Consider the following 16,810-nt stretch of genomic DNA (forward strand, 5'->3'; position numbering starts at 1 on the left):
GAGTTACAAAAAATTCAACGATCTTTTGATGCATACCCAACTCCTGTACCTACTATGCTAGTAACGCTCAAAGAAATCCAGAGTGAAAAAATTTGTTTAATAAGTATTAATCCTCTTTCAGTTCATTGGAAATTCTTCCTCTTTATTCTAGAAAACCCAAACTGTGTACCTCACAATCTTTATTTTGAATTGCCGAAAAGTGATTCTTCTCAAAACGATTTCATTACTAAAGAATTGGAAACAAGTAACAATTAAAAAACAGCAATGATATTCTCATACCAAAATTGCCTTATACAAATTCAATTTTTAGAAAAATCACTTGTGACAACAAAAAGTAACAGAGTTATACCACAACTATTACTCCATTTCGAATATTTAAACACTTGGACTGATGGAACCATCATTTTAACACCATCTTCCCCCTATTGGACATTTTTCATAAATATATCCCAAGCTTTAAATGGTTCCAAAATCCCTTTTAATTTAGATCTCCTATAATGCTGTTCCACTTTGGTGAGCGACTAGTCAAAGTAGAATCCCTCGAGAGATCATTCATTGAAACCCCCACTGCAGAAATAAAGCCCTGTATAATCATACATTATACTGACTACGAACGTGGATGTGAGGGTTCTACTCGAGTCACCATGGGAATGATGCACTGGGAATTCTTTCTCGCACTCATCGATATCGAAGAGCACTTCCCAGTCAACTTGGGCGCTCTTCAGTAAAGTAATTTGTTTTACATAACTTGCTCTCCACAAAAAATTTTTTTTTCTCCTCTCCTTTCCTCTTCTTCATTTTTTTCTATCCTTTTTTTTCTGATCAATTTGTTCTTTTCCCCTCATTTCTTTCCAAATTGTTAAAACTAAAATGATTTTGTTTATTGGTAAGGAAAAAATTCAAATTGTTAAAGTAGAAAGATGGTTCAATATTTGTTTCACACAGTATAAAGCATGTATCAAGATAACTTATATGTTTTTAAGCACCGGTACCATTAATCATTATTACGTTTATCCAAACGAGAATCACTGGAATTTCTTTTTTGCTATTGCAGATTTAAATGTAACTATTCCCAACGAACTCGAACACCATGGATTAGAACTCGTATACCCGGATCTTTCTGATTTGTCCTTATAATGGGAAACATTCTGAAAATATCGTCTCAGCAACCTCAAATTGATACAACCCCTAAAATTGAATGCCCTGTTTGTTATCTCCCTTGCCGTCAATTCAAAAAATTGCACAAAAACCCAAATGGTCAGCCCCCCCATTTTGCTTGCATTCCTTGTAGAAATGAATTATTTAAATATTGGAACCAACCTAAATGTCCCATTTGCGTAACTACCATTTATACAATCAGTCATTGCCATTATTTCCAGTGTGATTCTTGTCAAGAAGTCAAAAAGTTATCCACCTGCCACAGTCACTTCAGGGATTTTCACCCAAAACAATCAATTTGTTTGCAGTGTATGACCTTTACAACTACTAAATGCCCCTTATGCAAACAAACAATTGACCCAAACAACCCGTGGTAAAATCCTTGATTCAAAACTACCTTCACAAATTATCCAAAATGTTTATCCCCAAAGTACTTGATTTTTTATTAATGGCCCGCATGATTATTGCAGCAGCCTTCTTCTTCGTTTTAACCGTTTTCCTCGTTGTTGTAAGTATTCCTTTCAATTTTTTGATGTTAATAGTTATATTAGTAATAGACCAAACAATAAAATCCCAAAATAACCAACAACCAAATCCTCCAACCATACCAGTCCCATAATCCCCTCCAATAACAATCTTCCAAAAATGAATACAATTGACAAAGAAACCAATACTATAGAATCCAAACCGGTCTCATTAATTTGTTTATGCTGCAGACGCGAAACAATTGTTTTCAAGAAATTACACGAAAACCCCCCTAACGAACTACCCCACGTAATGTGTCTGCTCTGTTACCAATATGTTATAAAAGATATGGGCTATGATTTTTGTCCAAAATGCTCTAAATTTAATGTTATCTTTTCAATCTTTAACTGGTTTCAATGTGATATTTGCAAACAAACAAGATTTCAATATTCTATAAATTATGCCCTCGTTGCGAAAAAATAATTACATAATGCATCCAAGAACTCCCAAAGTTTTAATTCTTTTCCTGTTTTCATTTTTGATCCAATCGATATCCCTAATTCAATTCAGTTTTCACCAGGAACAAATCACCTCCTTCACCCTAGTTCTACACTACTCATTGAATTGACAAAACGCATCCCATAACATTGTTTATTCTTCTTTTTGTCCTCTTATGCGCATTGGCAATATCCCTTTTTATTAATCACTACCGCCTTTCCATTTTCTCCAGATACGGAAAATGACCAATCTAGAGCTATCCACAGAAATATTTATCTTAATCCTAATTACCTTGCTTGCCATATCGTTCCTCATTAATCTCATCCTACTGCAGTTTCTCAAAGGTTTTCCTGTTTTTGTCTAAGGAAAATAAGAGAACAGTCACTCGATGGGTCTTTCACAATCCCTATTTGACAGTTTCCGTTGGCCCTATCCCCATAAGGACATTATCTGCCCCATATGTTCACGAAAAACCGTTATTGTAGAAAAACTACACAAGGAATTCCTCAACGAAAATCCTCACTATGTATGTATTCCTTGCAGAAAGGCACTTTTTAAAAGATACACAAACCCTAAATGTCCCATCTGTCTTCGACCATGTCTTCCCGTCCTGATCACATCCTATTTCCGATGCAATTTATGCAAAAAAATGAAAACAGAATTAGGAGTAACAAAACACCCACATTTTTACCAACATGACGAACACCGATTCTGTCGCGTATGCATAAATAAGCAGACAAAATGTCCCATTTGCAAAAATTGTTTAGACGATGTTGTCTAAAAAACCAAAACAACTCAAGTCCCAACGATCTTTTTTTCCCTTTTAACTTTTCCTCGGGAAGGGGTTATCTCAGCTTTCTCCAGCCTGCCCCCCTGGCTTTTGAACCTAAATAATTCAGAACACTAACGATAACTGAAAATTTCAAAAATGACCCGAAAAATTTTTCTTTCAGCTCAGCAAAGTTGTCTCCCCAGCTGCACGGGTCGTTGCAGCCGTGTTAGTGTGACGCACGCCCCAAGACTCACACCTCCGGGCAGCGGAGAAAGACGTACTTGTGCCAGGGCTGCCCGCCTGGCATAAGTATAAAAATTTTTTTAATTATTGATCCCCCTCTCTTTATTAAAGTTAACTTTGCATTTAGCAAAACAAACGATTTTCTTCCAAAATTTAATAACAAATGCATTTAGCATTATAATTTTTAAGTAAAGCAGTTAGCAACAAAACCTTACAAAAACATTTTTACAATAGAATACATTTTATATTAGCAATACAATTGCAAACTTGAAAAGAAGCCATAATGTGTGATATTGATGACACAGGCTAACCAAAATCAAAATATTTTAGATCACCCACAAGAAAACACTCACAATGACTACCAGACCCACACTCGCAAGCGTAGTAATCCCCAGTCAACATCAACAAGTGACAACACAACAAGAACAAACGCAAACCAGTTCTTCTCAGCCTCCTGTTTTCTCAAAGCCTCCATTTACTACAACCATTGCACCTCCATCAACTTCGAGTCAATATGATCCGCAAAACAATTGGATAGTCGATCGAAAGAGACCAGCACCAGGAAATCAACAAAGCAGTCACGCAGAGAAGATAAGAAAAATGGCAAATATAGATGACCTCATTAGTGACAAAGAGCGAATGGACATCCCCTATTGCTTGAAAATTCAGAAAATTAGGGAAAACGTTGTAAATCCCATGAGCCCCAGATTTGTGACGAACTTGAGGTACACTTTGAAAATGCAAGCCAATAAGTTCAGAATCTCTGACAAAGTTAAGGTTCAGAACGTTTCAACCGGCGAAGAATTTCTTGCGAAAACTGAAAACCTGCCTATTTTGAAAGAGTTCTCATTACCAGAAACAACAAACGTCTGGAGAATAAAAGACAGAGATACCCAAAAGAACACTTACCTCGCCAGAAACAATCAGCTGGACTCGTATGTCAACTTCCCCTATTCCCACTTGACTGCCTTTCCGACACCTGCGGATGCCATCGAAGAAGTCACTGAAGCTTCACTTATTTCGGAAAATTCCAAGTTCCGACAGGAATTATTTGTTAAAGAAACCGAACTGCAGGAGCTACAGATTAGATTTGAAAGGTTACAAATGCAGTGCAGTGAAAAGGAGAAAATAACGAGCGATGACTATTGGCGGAGGCAGTACATCGTCTCCCAGCAAGTCAAAAAAACGGAAGAAAGTAATGTTAAAGAAATTAACAAAGTGTATGCAAGAAAGCATTTAGAAATCACTACAGCCAATCAGAATTTAGGACTGGAGAACAAAAAGCTGGTTGAAAAAGTAAAGCAACTCAACTCCGAATTGACGAAACTCAAGAAGAAGAACCGAAAACAAAAAAGGATAATCAAGGAATTATCAAATACAAAAAAGCACGGAGATGGAGATGAAGTAGTGGAAGTTGTTGATATACTGGACGACGGTGACAGTCCTGTAACGAGCCCAGTCATCCTTCCACCAGAATTTTTCAACTGATATGGCCACCGCCCTTTGTAAATCTTTTGTACCTATCGCCCTTTGCGATCAATTTTATAGTATACCATTATCGCCCTTTGCGATCAATTTTATAAACTGTCTGAACTTGTAGTAACTTCATATGTCCCATGCGCAATAAAATTATATACGATGCAATATATTTCTTTTTTTAATCAGTTTCTTTTCTATCTTAAAAATCGGGGTGAGCTGTAGTATTACGAGAGCCGTTACAAATGAACGGATAATTAATCCCGCATTAGAGCGAACGTATTTAGGCGCTAATTAACCATTCTTTCGCCGCGCGCTAAACGAACTAACGCTTGTTAAGACTACCAGTACACAAGTATTTAAACAACTCAGTTCGACTTATTTAAATAACACAACTTTAGGCCTGGATCTCCTCGCTTATATCCAGGATAGAAAATGTACGTTGTTGAACGTAGGCGGCCTGTAAAACCACAGTTTCTTTTGATTTAAATTACTTCTGCTTTTGACAGTTGCAATGCAGATCTTTCCCCCCAAGTTCAATAAAGATGAAGCAGATTGCTTCAGGGGAAAAGACAATAGAGTCTCATAAAAAGTCCCCAAGAAAACCATAATTGTTGCGGTTTTAGAAGAGGGGAAAAGCAGAAAACAGGCGCCTACGAAATCAATAATTGATGCTCTCAGCTTCTTAGATTTTTATTATTTTTTGGAGTTTCAATAATTTCTCCGTGAGATAAAAAAGAGTTAATTCTCTTGCCTTCTCGGCCAATAGGAAAATTAAGAAGCACCTCACTATGAACGTGAGTTTGTGATTCGCTCCCTATCAGCCCAAACGGAGCTGAGAGGAATTAATTGTTTCTCTCAGCGAAGTGGGACGGAATAAAATTAGAGAGACAGAAATCACTCCCAGAAGCAAGCAGCAGACAACTGCTTTCATTTTTCTCAAAATTTAACTTCACTTTTACAATAAAATAGTCGAACATAATTGTTTAATAACTTAGACAAATAATTCCTGATTTGATTTTATAACTTTCTTTTTCGACAAATAACATAACTGAAGAAACACCCAAGTGAACGATCGCCCAGCAGCTCACCTCCATTTCACCACTACACTACACAACTGGTAATTAGTAAGCTTGTTCATTTAAACTATCTATTTAATTAATTGAACTTTTCAGCCCCCCAACTATTTTAAATTGAGACTTATAGCACAGACAGGTCTTAGGCATATATCTTTGCCTTCGATTTGTTATATCTTTTGTCAAGTTTAACTGGCATACATAAAGAGATCCCGTATTGTGTGATCTGTAATAGCCCAGCCAAATTTGATATATGATAAAACTGGAAGGAGCCATCAACCAGCTGCTATTTTTCAAGATTTTACTCAGTAAAACGTCGAAGTTCAGACTGTTACAACCCGGACTTCATTAAAAGGTGTTACTTGAATTCGCAACTTGTCACATCATTTCAGTGAACAAAATTTATTAAGCCACTAGAGTTTTACTAAATTATTTATCACCAAAGAGAATGTGTACATAAAAGTCGGGCTGTTAATTTTAATTCAACTTATTACCAATTAGAGTATTGATATTTAAAATTAATCCTCGCATTTATTACACTATGCGAACTTTATGGTGCTCATAAAAGTTTTTGCAGAAATTTCAATGAAACATATGTGTTTGATAACTTAGAAATTTTAGACCTTTATTCGCATTGAGAAACGGTCCAAGTCAAAAGTTTTATGTTTGGTTCTTATTTGAGCAACTACTCGAAGAGAAATTATTTTCCCATTAGTTGTCATTGTTAGAATAATGTTTATTTCCCAGGTTGAGGTCCAGGCCCAATTTTTCTTCTGATCAGACTTTCCAGACAGAAATTATCTGTGATCAGACTTCGCAGACCGAAATTATCCCTGATCAAACTTTCCCGACCCAAATAACCTGTTATCAGAATTTTCAGACCGCACACAGGAGTTCTGATCAGACCATATCCAGACCATGGACCAGACTCAAATTCAGACCCTTTTCCAAACCGTAATCAGAAGACTATGATCAGACCCAATTTCAGACGCAAGTAGCCTCTGATCAGACTCAGTCCAGACCATCTCCCCAGTTGACTACTGATCAAAAACAGTCAAAATTGCCATCATAATCAGCCCCCATCAGCCCTTCCCTCAATTACGCCCTCAACACTCACATTGTCCACCCTCCTCCACTTGTCGAGTTGAACTCCCCTCTCAGCTAGCCTTCTCCTCAACCCTAACCCCCCTCCCACCCACACACACACACACACACACACACACATACACACACACACACACACACACACATCGGTTACCCCCCCCCCATCGCACACACAAACACACACACCCGGGTTGAGGTTTCACTGCTCAAAATAGCTATGAAGATATATAAATCAACTTGTACCTGTAACTAATCCAACTAAACAAATTCAATTCTATTAGCAGAAATTGTCCGATCTAACTACTAACAAAATCTGAAGGTTCTGTGGTAAAATCTACTTGAACCTTAGTTCAGGTGAAGGTCGAGAGTACAGATAACTTAAATTCAAACTGAACCCGCAATTACTTGAAGATTCCGCAGTATTTTGATTCTTGATTCAATTATTTTTGCTATCAATATTATTTAATTGTGAAACTTGTGCTGTCGGATATCGAAAATTTCCTAATACACATTTTCCAGCATTCAAACAGTACAATTTCGAGTTGCAAGTTTCCAAGTCTGGTGAACGCACGAAAGTTGAAATTAACGCACGAAAGTCTGGAGAACGCACGAAAGTCGGACATGGGCACCTTCCATCTGGGACGGTCTGGACATAGGCATTTTTGTCTGTGACGGTCTGGACATAATTGCTTCTGTTGTCTGGCACCTCAGCCTGGGACTCCACTCATCAATAGGAGATACGTTCATCTGAACTTTTTAAGTGGATTCGTTTGTGATTTTTTTACCAGGCCAAGACGAGTGTGCAACAGAATGACTACACCCCAGAATGGTATGAAGAGATTGTGTTCAGTGAGATGTTCCCCCCAATGTGCACCAAACTGAAGTTGGAACTCAGAGACAAGGACTCCCTGACAACGTCAAACATTGGCACATTCGTCATCGACATCAACGAGATTGCATGTGAACAGGAGGCCCAAGGTGTGTGTTCAATCATGTGTTCAGTTTGTAAGGAAAGAAATCTTTTTTATTCGACTAGTTGAAGAGCCTCTTGTAGTCAAAGACGGACAAGAGGCTGATGCAATCAATACCTACGGTTACCAGGTTTCAGACGCTTGCCCGGGTTGACTTTTTCTCTCAAAATTTGTTAAATTACAACCTTTATTTTATGAATGTTCTATGACTACAGTTTTTCATGGACGCCATAATATGAAGTTGTAAATTTTTAACTTTTTGAATTATGGGGTGAACCCGGGAGTAATTCTAAAAAAACACGCAAGATTGACGCATACAATTTTACTGTGCATACGATTAATTCACTATAATTCATAAAATCACTAATCTCAATGTGAGCGAAAGGAACAAATATATGGGTAGGAAAGCAATCATAAGGTGATCTTTTTAGGGCAATTAATTTTGGCCAGTTAAAGGGCAATCGGAAAAAAATTCTGGCCATTTGAACGGCAGTCGACTATTAATTCATGAAGAGCTAAATACAAGCCTAATAACTCATAAAGTAGTGAAATCTGCAAAGTATAAATTGTAAAGTTTGACATGAACATAGAAATGAGCATTCCAGATAACAGTCGCGGTTTTTAGGCGCTTTTTTGTTTCGGATCGGTTAAGGAGCTAAAAATCTGCAAAATCTGTTGCTAATCTTGCAAGAAAATCTTGCAAAATTTTGTTAATCTTGCAAGATCTTGCAACAAAATCTTGCAATATTATGCATAATCTTGCAAGATCTTGCAAGATTCTTGCAAGATTAACATCCTGAATCGACTAGGAGATTTACTTGAACTTCTTAGAAATAGGAAAATAAACAACACTTGACCATAGTTTTATGAAAAAAATTTGGTTGTTATAGGAGCTTAAGAGAGATTTAAATTGTGAACGAATGCGACATAGGGTTGCAAGAAAGCTCAGATTTTTCTCAACAAATCGCATATGATTAAGAATGACGACCATAGGAAAAAGAAAAGAACAAGCGAAGTTGTAAGAGATTAAGAACACCGAGCTTAAGACCAAATGCTGTAATGCTTACTACACAGAATGTGCACAAGTTGGCGATGGTGGTTCGATTCCCGCGCTGGTTGATTTCTACAGAAATGTTTTTGTTCCCAGGTTTCATGCCCACTTTCGGCCCGACGTGGGTAAACCTGTACGGATCTTTGCGTAGCTTCTCCTTCAGTGACCAGCACGACACTCTCAACCGGGGAGTCGGGGAGGGGGTTGCATTCCGAGGGCAGCTCCTGGTGGGGTTAGAGGTCAAACTGGCGGACCCTCTGAGGGACATCATGACAGTGGCTGTGTTGGAGGAACACAATCCATTGCAACCTTTAAATATTGTACGCGCTCTCCTATTAAGATGAAATTCCAAAGTGGGATCTATTCTGCCCCCCCCCCCCCCAACCCAACCCAAACCCACCCCCCCCCCCCCCCCCAGCTTAGTGAGCATAAATCTTTTATGAACACCAGGCGCACGTGCTATTTTCTTACATAGTAATGTGATATATAACAACATATAGATTGTAACTGGGGGTCATAAAAAAACGGGGGGGGGGAAACAGAAAAAACCCCAAGTATTTGATTTCGAGGTGTACGGCCCTTTTTTAACTATTCACCTGTGCATTGTTAATAACTTTGAAAACACGAAGAAATCAGCCTATATAACTGATCGACAACACCCAATACTTTTGCCCTATTTCACTTCAAAATCGCGTGAACATTTTTCCGATTAAATTTCCGAAATGGTTTCTCTCAAGCACAAACGAAGTTCAAAAATTGATGGTTCTAGTACAACAGATTTTGGATCTATTCTGTCCCCCCCCCCCGAATTTTTATGACCCCCAGTTACAAATTTTATGTTGTCATATAGCACGTTAGTATGTAAGAAAATAGCACGTGCGCCTGGGGTCATATAAAATTTATGCTTACTAAGCTGGAGGGGGGGGGCAACAGAATAGATCCCAGATTTTTTTTGATAGCTTAGAGAAGTAACATTTGTGAAGCTCGAAATTTAAAAACGGATAACGACGGTTTCTTAGTTTTAAAACCAAACATACAGAACATTTTTTACGTTTAAAATCGACCATTCCGACTATACCAAAGGGAAAACGTAAGGGCCTTGATCGTCGTTTTTATCTAACTAAAACCAAACATAATGACAATTTTCGCACGTTTAAAAACGACGATGTACTGGCCGGTTCGGTGGTGTTTAGTTTTAACTCTTTTGGATTATTGTTAGACTAAGATTCTTATCTTATTATTTCTGAGTTCCAATTCTTGTTTAAAAAATGTTTGTGTTTAATAAGATGAATTTACTTGAAGATAAATATTAAGCAAAAGTGGAAAGAATATTTCAAGTTTACAAAACTTGTGCGCGGAGGTTTAATCTGAGCGAGTGATTGAAAAAGGCAGTACAAAAGTACGTACGTACAACACTACAAAAATGTGAGTAAAATGGATTACTCATATTACTCATATTAGCAGCACTGCATTAAATATGGAAATACAGTGTGGGAGGAAATAGGAGATAAATGTTACAACTCACCCCCCTTTAAAGGAAAAAAGAAAACTACAAACTTACCAAAAGTATAGCCCCGGCCCAATTGTTGTATATTTAGACTGGGGAGGTGAGGGCTGCAATGGGAAAGACCCCTCAAATTCTTTTGCGAATATTTAACTTCTAGTTTGACAGATTTTCTTCATTTTAACAGATGTACTCTGGGAAGAAGGAGGACTTCTTTCTCTTCTGTACCATAATGGAGGCCACCATGATCGAGAAGACGTACGCAGGGAAGCCCATCTACTTTGAGATCAGCATTGGTAAGCAGAGACGGGTATCCATCCCATACCCCCCCCCCCCAGATCTCAAAAATAGAGCCTGACATTCATATTATTGAATATACCTGTGTCAATTGCAAAAGTGGGGGGGGGGCTCTACAATTGAAAAGGGCCAGTTGTTAAACCAACTGTGTCATCTCTTAAATAGGTATCGCAACTAAAATTCCTTTTTCTTTTTGAATAGCAGAATAGATCCTAATTTTGTAAGTTTTATGGTTCGTTTAAATTTTCACAAGTTTGTTGATGCAAACGGTTGGAGTGTGTGTATTAGAGCACTGGATATTAATTTTGCAGAAAAATTCATGAAATTTTACGTATTTTCCCTGCTTTTTTCTTTCCAAATCTACCCCCACGCGAGTTTATAACCCCGATTATTATATATCTACGGCTGTTTCCACTTAGCTTTAAATAGCGCGATAATGGGTGAACCCAATATTTTGATTTATATACCTTAAAGCTAACCAAATGAGGGCTTATTTTTGTCTAACACTAAAGGTAACTATGGCAACAACATTGATGGTCACAACGTCCACTTCAAGATGGAGGACGTCAAGAAACAAGAGGACAGCTCGGACTCCAATGGACCAACATCTGCAGATGAAAAGAAAGATTCGAAAGAAGTAGGAAGAACTTCTTCTACCTCCAAAGGAGCTGGACTTGGGGAAGAGGAAGATGATGATGAGGAGGAGATCACTGACAGCCCGTACTCTGACTCAAAAGAATTCGAGCCAATCCAAGTGGTATATCTTAGTGGTAACATAACCAAAAGTAACCCCCGCCCTCACCCCCCCCAACTTAACGTAAATATAACAGAAGCGGGTTTATGTGCTGTCATTTCCGGGAGCGGTGGGGGCGTGTGAAAGACCACAAATTTCGCTCCCAGATTTGTTTTTACTTTTTAAATTTGTGGCTGGACAGATGTTGCTACTAGAAATTTTAAAAACATTTTCATGTTAACTCGATGCAATCGAAAGAAAATGAAAACTTGGAAATAAAGCAGTTATCCCAGAACGAATTTCAAGTCTTGATCAGTACTTCTCCAGTGAAATACACGTCTTGAATTGACAAATCAGTACTGATCACGTCTTATCTCGAGTCTTACGACTTGTGAAGACATCAAGATTTGTCAAGACTAAGTCAAGTCTTGGCGAAGACTTGGCAAGTCTTGAGTCAAGTTTTTACCAAGACTTGACCTGACTTGAGTAGTCTTGCGCAGTTAATTAGCAAACTAGAGTTTTAAGAAGGAAGTATTTATAATTAATGCATTTCAAAGTAAGTGAAAACTGGTAATATTTTTTAACGAGCAATTTGTTAATCTGACCAAGCAATTTCTGAATTCAGCATATAACAAAAGAAAATATCCCATATATTCAACCTGAAAACAACTTTTTTCGATGGACACATTAAAGTGGCCATGGCAAGTATCTTTGGGCGATATCCGATTTTTTTTCATTCCCTATCAATAGAACTATGTGGAATTGTTTGCGTTGTCTTCTGCTTCTTTTATTCACTTTGGAGACAGATTTTTAGTCAAATCACTGTATGATACCAAACGAAGGCAAACCAGCAAAAAAACTGTGCTCAATACATTACTCAAGATTTGTCATTTCTTGGTCAAAACTTGCAAAAGACTTGTCAAGTCTTGGCCAAGACTTGACTCAAGACTTGCCAAGGCTTATGACTTGATTAAAACGTTCCAAGTCCAAAAAGTGACATGATCCAAGACATGCAATTTCACTGAATCAATACAGATTAAGACCTGACGTTCAGTCTGGTATAAAAAATTGCAAAAATGTTGGACAACATCGTGTGGGTGTTGGAAACTTCGATATTTTTTGTGAACTATAATACTTTTGTACGAGTTCTTGCCTCTTCGTATATCTAAACTCGGTGAGTGACTAATCCTACTTCTGTTGGTAAGAAAATTGGAAAACAGTTTTTTTTGGTAACAGAGAACTCATTTTGGAACCAGTATCATATAAAATCTTATAAAACAAATATTCACGCATATAGGAACGCATGAAGAAAAATAGCAATATCCTGAATAAGAAAAAAAGATATTTGGGTTTGAAATGGATAATGAGTTCTGCTTTTTATTTCTTCTGCTTCAGGATGGGCAATCTGACTACTACTATCTGGACATTGGGTCTCAAAAGCCTTGTTTGTTCCTAAGAGCGCAGCTGAGAGACTTGAAAGAGCGACACTTCAGACAGAACATTCTAGAACATCTTATCTCAGACTTGGTACTAATTTTTTCACATTCTTAGCACTAAATTGACAAAATTTATAACTTTGAGGAGAAAATTCCTGAAAAACTATCAAGTTAACGTTAAAAAATAATAAAAAAATAGCTTCCCCTTTTTTGGCAGGAATTTAGAAAGCCAATATCTTCTAAGAAAATTCTTATATGCTTACTCGTATAAGGTCGTGCATATGATTTCAAATTCCGATGCCAAAGAGACAATCTCAAAAAGCCTGTTCTCGTTGACCAATGAATTGAAAATCTCAAGATTCCCAACTCCACCTTTGTAGACGTAAGCAATGGTTACGAGACTCTAATTGAAGACACTGAGAGCTTCTGGCGTCTATCGAGAACCTCGAAGCAGTCAGATTTTTTAAGTGACTTCTGCAGAGTCACGTAAGCATGCTTAAAACACGAAACGAGCACTTTTTAAAATGAAGAAAGTCAACGGAAGTCAACTTCTGCCTAAGTAGAAACTTCTGGCATTTTAACTTTGGCGCTACGGACTTTCGGCATTTCAAAATGTGCACGTGAGTGTTTTAACTCACTTTCATTGTTTTGTATGTGCTCCTATTTTAGCTGGAAAAACTGCACAACCTGAGCGAGAGACTTCAAGGGGAGACAGTTCCCACTGGAACGGGAGAGTCCATCAAATACCTCATCGGGAAGTTCTTCTCACATGCTACGTCAGTAGACTTCTCGTCACAAACTGATCTCAGATTTGCCTAGAATACTTTTTTGAATTTTTGGGTTCCATTTGCCCCCTCCCCAGCCTAAAAAATTATCTTGCAAGATATAGTCAACTTATCTTGCAATATAGCCTATACAGTCAATTGTCTTGCAAGATATAGTCATATAGTCAATTTATTTTACAATATAGTCTATATAGTCAGTTATCTTGCAACTTATGGTTAATTTTGTGATATAATTTGCATATTTGAGTGAAAAGTTTTCTGGCAAGATGATACGTCGTCTTGCAATATTCTAGACCAGAATATTCTGGTAGAGTCTGCATGAGATATGTATCATCTTGCCAGAGAAATTTTCACTCAAATATGCAAATTATATCACAAAATTTACCAGATTTAATCATGATCGCCCATAAAGATGTCCATAATCCGTTAAATTGAGTTTTTGAGCAAAAAAGATAGTCAAAACAAAACTTTTATGCTTCCCATAGACACTTGCTATTTTTACACAGTCTTTTTTATTCGTGCTATAAAACAAGAGAATATGAGATCGTTTTATGTTACCCGTTGTCTTGTGAGACTTGATATGGATCCATAGAAACAGAACAAAATCATGTTCTGACCGATCATGCTATAATTTTGACTTCTTTTTCAAACTTACTTTTTATGCTATCTGAACCTTCTGTTTTGTTTTGACTTGTAGGGAGTACATAAACCAGACATTTCTACAACTGAACAGCACCAAGATTGCAGGAAAAACTAAACTGGACAGTGAAAAGATGATTTATGCCCATCGAGAACTGGTTAGTTGCAATTGATAACGATTCTTCAGATATTTTCCCTTCAATTATGCCCGTACCTAAGATTCAGTGACAATCAGTACTGATTCAGAAAAACTTCAGAGCACTTTCAAATCTTAGTACTCATTGAGAAAGATTTCAGAACCAACTGTATAGTGATTTCTGAATTTCTTTGAATCAGAGCAAAATTCAGAGAAATTATTCAGTTTTAATCTGAATCAGAAGATAACTCAGAATGAATCACTGAAATAGCTCTGAATCGGACAAATTCAGTGGAAAAAGTGACCTGAATTAGGCTCTGACACAGTACTGAATTTGCCATAGCGTTAGGTACGGGGGATAACGAGTTAGAAATGATCACCAGTCTTAGGATATTCACCCTTCAACCTCTAGAAAACAGTATGAAAGTGTTACCTTTTCAAAGTAAATTATGCTAAAGAAATAAAGCCCCGTGAAAACAGATTTACAAATTAAAGCTACTTAAGAATTTTCCAAGTTTGAGTTCCTGAGATCAGATGGTTTATGCGCCACGGTACACTAATTACACTCCCGATATTAAAAAAACTCGTAATTCTAAAACTTAATTTGCAAGTAATTGTGCCCCCATGGATAGAATTTGCAATTATTTTTCATTTTTTAATTATATTCTTTGTAATTAACCTCGTTCCAGAATTTGGAAACAATCTTGGAAATTAAAAAAATTTGAAAAAAATTTTCTTTGTAATTAACCGCCCAGAAATTGGAACTTAAGGGTTCGATTCCAGCAGTGGCTCATCTTTGGAGCATTTGGACCTAAATTCCTAGCAGGACTCAAAATTATGTAAATTCAGGATCTGGTGAAATCAGAATTCAAGAGGATGAAGGTCCCGGAGAACAGCGACAGTCCACAGGTGTATCTGGAGATCATCAGGAACATCAGGGTAAACGTGAACAGAATGAAGAAGCACTTGAAGGAGCCACAGCCTGGACTGCCAGATGTGTTCCTCTGGATGATCAGTGGGGGCAAAAGGGTGGCTTATACCAGGTTTGCGATTATATTTCGTTCATGTCCCCTTCCCCTTCTGTTAAAAAGTGTGCGACGTGAATTTTTGCAACCCTTTTGTAGTATTAACGACAGATTTATTAGGCTATGCCTGATAGCTTTGAAGTACGCATCAATTTGTTTGTATATGTTCATGGAGAAAAAAAATTGGGCACGGGTTAGGAAATAGGTAAAAGAATTCATAAGATTTCTTATAAGAAGCCATTTTTTTGTGGCCGAGAGTATTGTAACATTTTCCATGAAAAGTATTATGATGCGATAAATATAGCTGATAACCTGTTATTAAGGCCCGCGGAACAAAAGTATAGCAAAACCTTCATAGGCAGCATGAGGGAGTACTTTTGTGCCCATAATATTTTGAAACTGGCTCATATCCAGAGCTAGAATTTGGTCATGTCATATGGTTATAGATTAGAGACACTACACCAGCTGTAAGAGTCCCTCAAAGTTTCACTTCGTTCTGTAGTAATTTTTTTTACTAAGTTGAAATCGATTGGCTGAGACCTAAATTTGTTTCGTTATGGAAAAGCATTTTTAAACGTATTTCACAGCAAATATCTAATTCGTGCTCTTTCAGCAGAAAACGAAGAAAACCGACAGTTTTCCCAAGTTTCGCATCCGCAGAATAATAAGATTCCATTTCTTGAATGAGAGAAGCGGCAAAAAACACTAGCTTCAAATTTCAATTTTTGTTTCCCAACACCTTTTAAATTTTTACAAACAATTTATAAAATGTTAGAATTCCAACGCACTCCGGACAAAATAAGGGCACAAACACTGTAAATTTATCATCCTAATGCTCGTTATCTTATCTTTCCTAAATATCCAAACCAATTGCAGCACAGGGAGTTTAAATCTTGAAAAGCTTCGAAAGATAAAAAAATGTAATTTTCTTGTTTTTTTTCACTTTTTTATTCAGAAAAATGGAAATTTTATTTAGAGATCGTAATAATTAAAGAGCAGACTTCTGATAAACAAATTTCTGTTGAAAATAATATCTGAGGTGCTCACTGGATTTCCAGATGTTTTTGGGGCGCCGAAAATGGAAGATTTACAGTGTGTGAAATTTTTTTTCGAATAATTTTGTTGTCTACTATTGCAATCTCACACCAACTAATAGAAACTCTCGTTTTCTCTTCTACAAATTTTAGCGATATTTTTTAAATTGCATCGATCACTGATTCTGATAAAAAGAACTGTCCAGAAAATCGGAAATTTTGTCTTAAACTGGTTTTGTATTTTTTTAGAAGTACCAATTTCGCCCTCTAAGTGGCTCTCAAAGATAGCTAGTTCTGTTAACAGGACTTTCAAATTTTTAAAATTAAAAATTTGAAATGTAGAGAAAAATTTTTGTACTACGGAAGCTCACAAAGAGAAAAATAAAAATCCAAAAACAGATATTTAA

General features: G+C 37.0%; 2 protein-coding genes across 5 annotated transcripts in view; one reads left to right on the forward strand and one right to left on the reverse strand.

Moving 5' to 3' along the window:
• LOC142340602 (putative pterin-4-alpha-carbinolamine dehydratase) overlaps positions 1 to 16,810 on the reverse strand; it is a 305,724-nt gene that overhangs the window by 73,228 nt on the left and 215,686 nt on the right. The gene's annotated exons all lie outside the window — the stretch shown is intronic.
• LOC142340595 (otoferlin-like) overlaps positions 1 to 16,810 on the forward strand; it is a 126,906-nt gene that overhangs the window by 30,199 nt on the left and 79,897 nt on the right. For 3 of the 4 annotated variants that reach the window (XM_075391270.1, XM_075391273.1, XM_075391272.1), the window contains exons 6-13: positions 7,581 to 7,770; positions 8,911 to 9,134; positions 10,506 to 10,614; positions 11,128 to 11,372; positions 12,744 to 12,875; positions 13,454 to 13,560; positions 14,267 to 14,366; positions 15,194 to 15,387. In XM_075391270.1, the coding sequence (XP_075247385.1) occupies positions 7,581 to 7,770; positions 8,911 to 9,134; positions 10,506 to 10,614; positions 11,128 to 11,372; positions 12,744 to 12,875; positions 13,454 to 13,560; positions 14,267 to 14,366; positions 15,194 to 15,387 (1,301 nt within the window). Of the gene's footprint in view, positions 1 to 5,710; positions 5,733 to 7,580; positions 7,771 to 8,910; positions 9,135 to 10,505; positions 10,615 to 11,127; positions 11,373 to 12,743; positions 12,876 to 13,453; positions 13,561 to 14,266; positions 14,367 to 15,193; positions 15,388 to 16,810 lie in introns of those variants that run through there. The other variant, XM_075391274.1, reaches the window with a different exon arrangement.

The sequence above is a fragment of the Convolutriloba macropyga genome, chromosome 6 (assembly GCF_964194025.1).
Source record: "Convolutriloba macropyga chromosome 6, txConMacr16.3, whole genome shotgun sequence".
Lineage (NCBI taxonomy): Eukaryota > Metazoa > Xenacoelomorpha > Acoela > Convolutidae > Convolutriloba > Convolutriloba macropyga.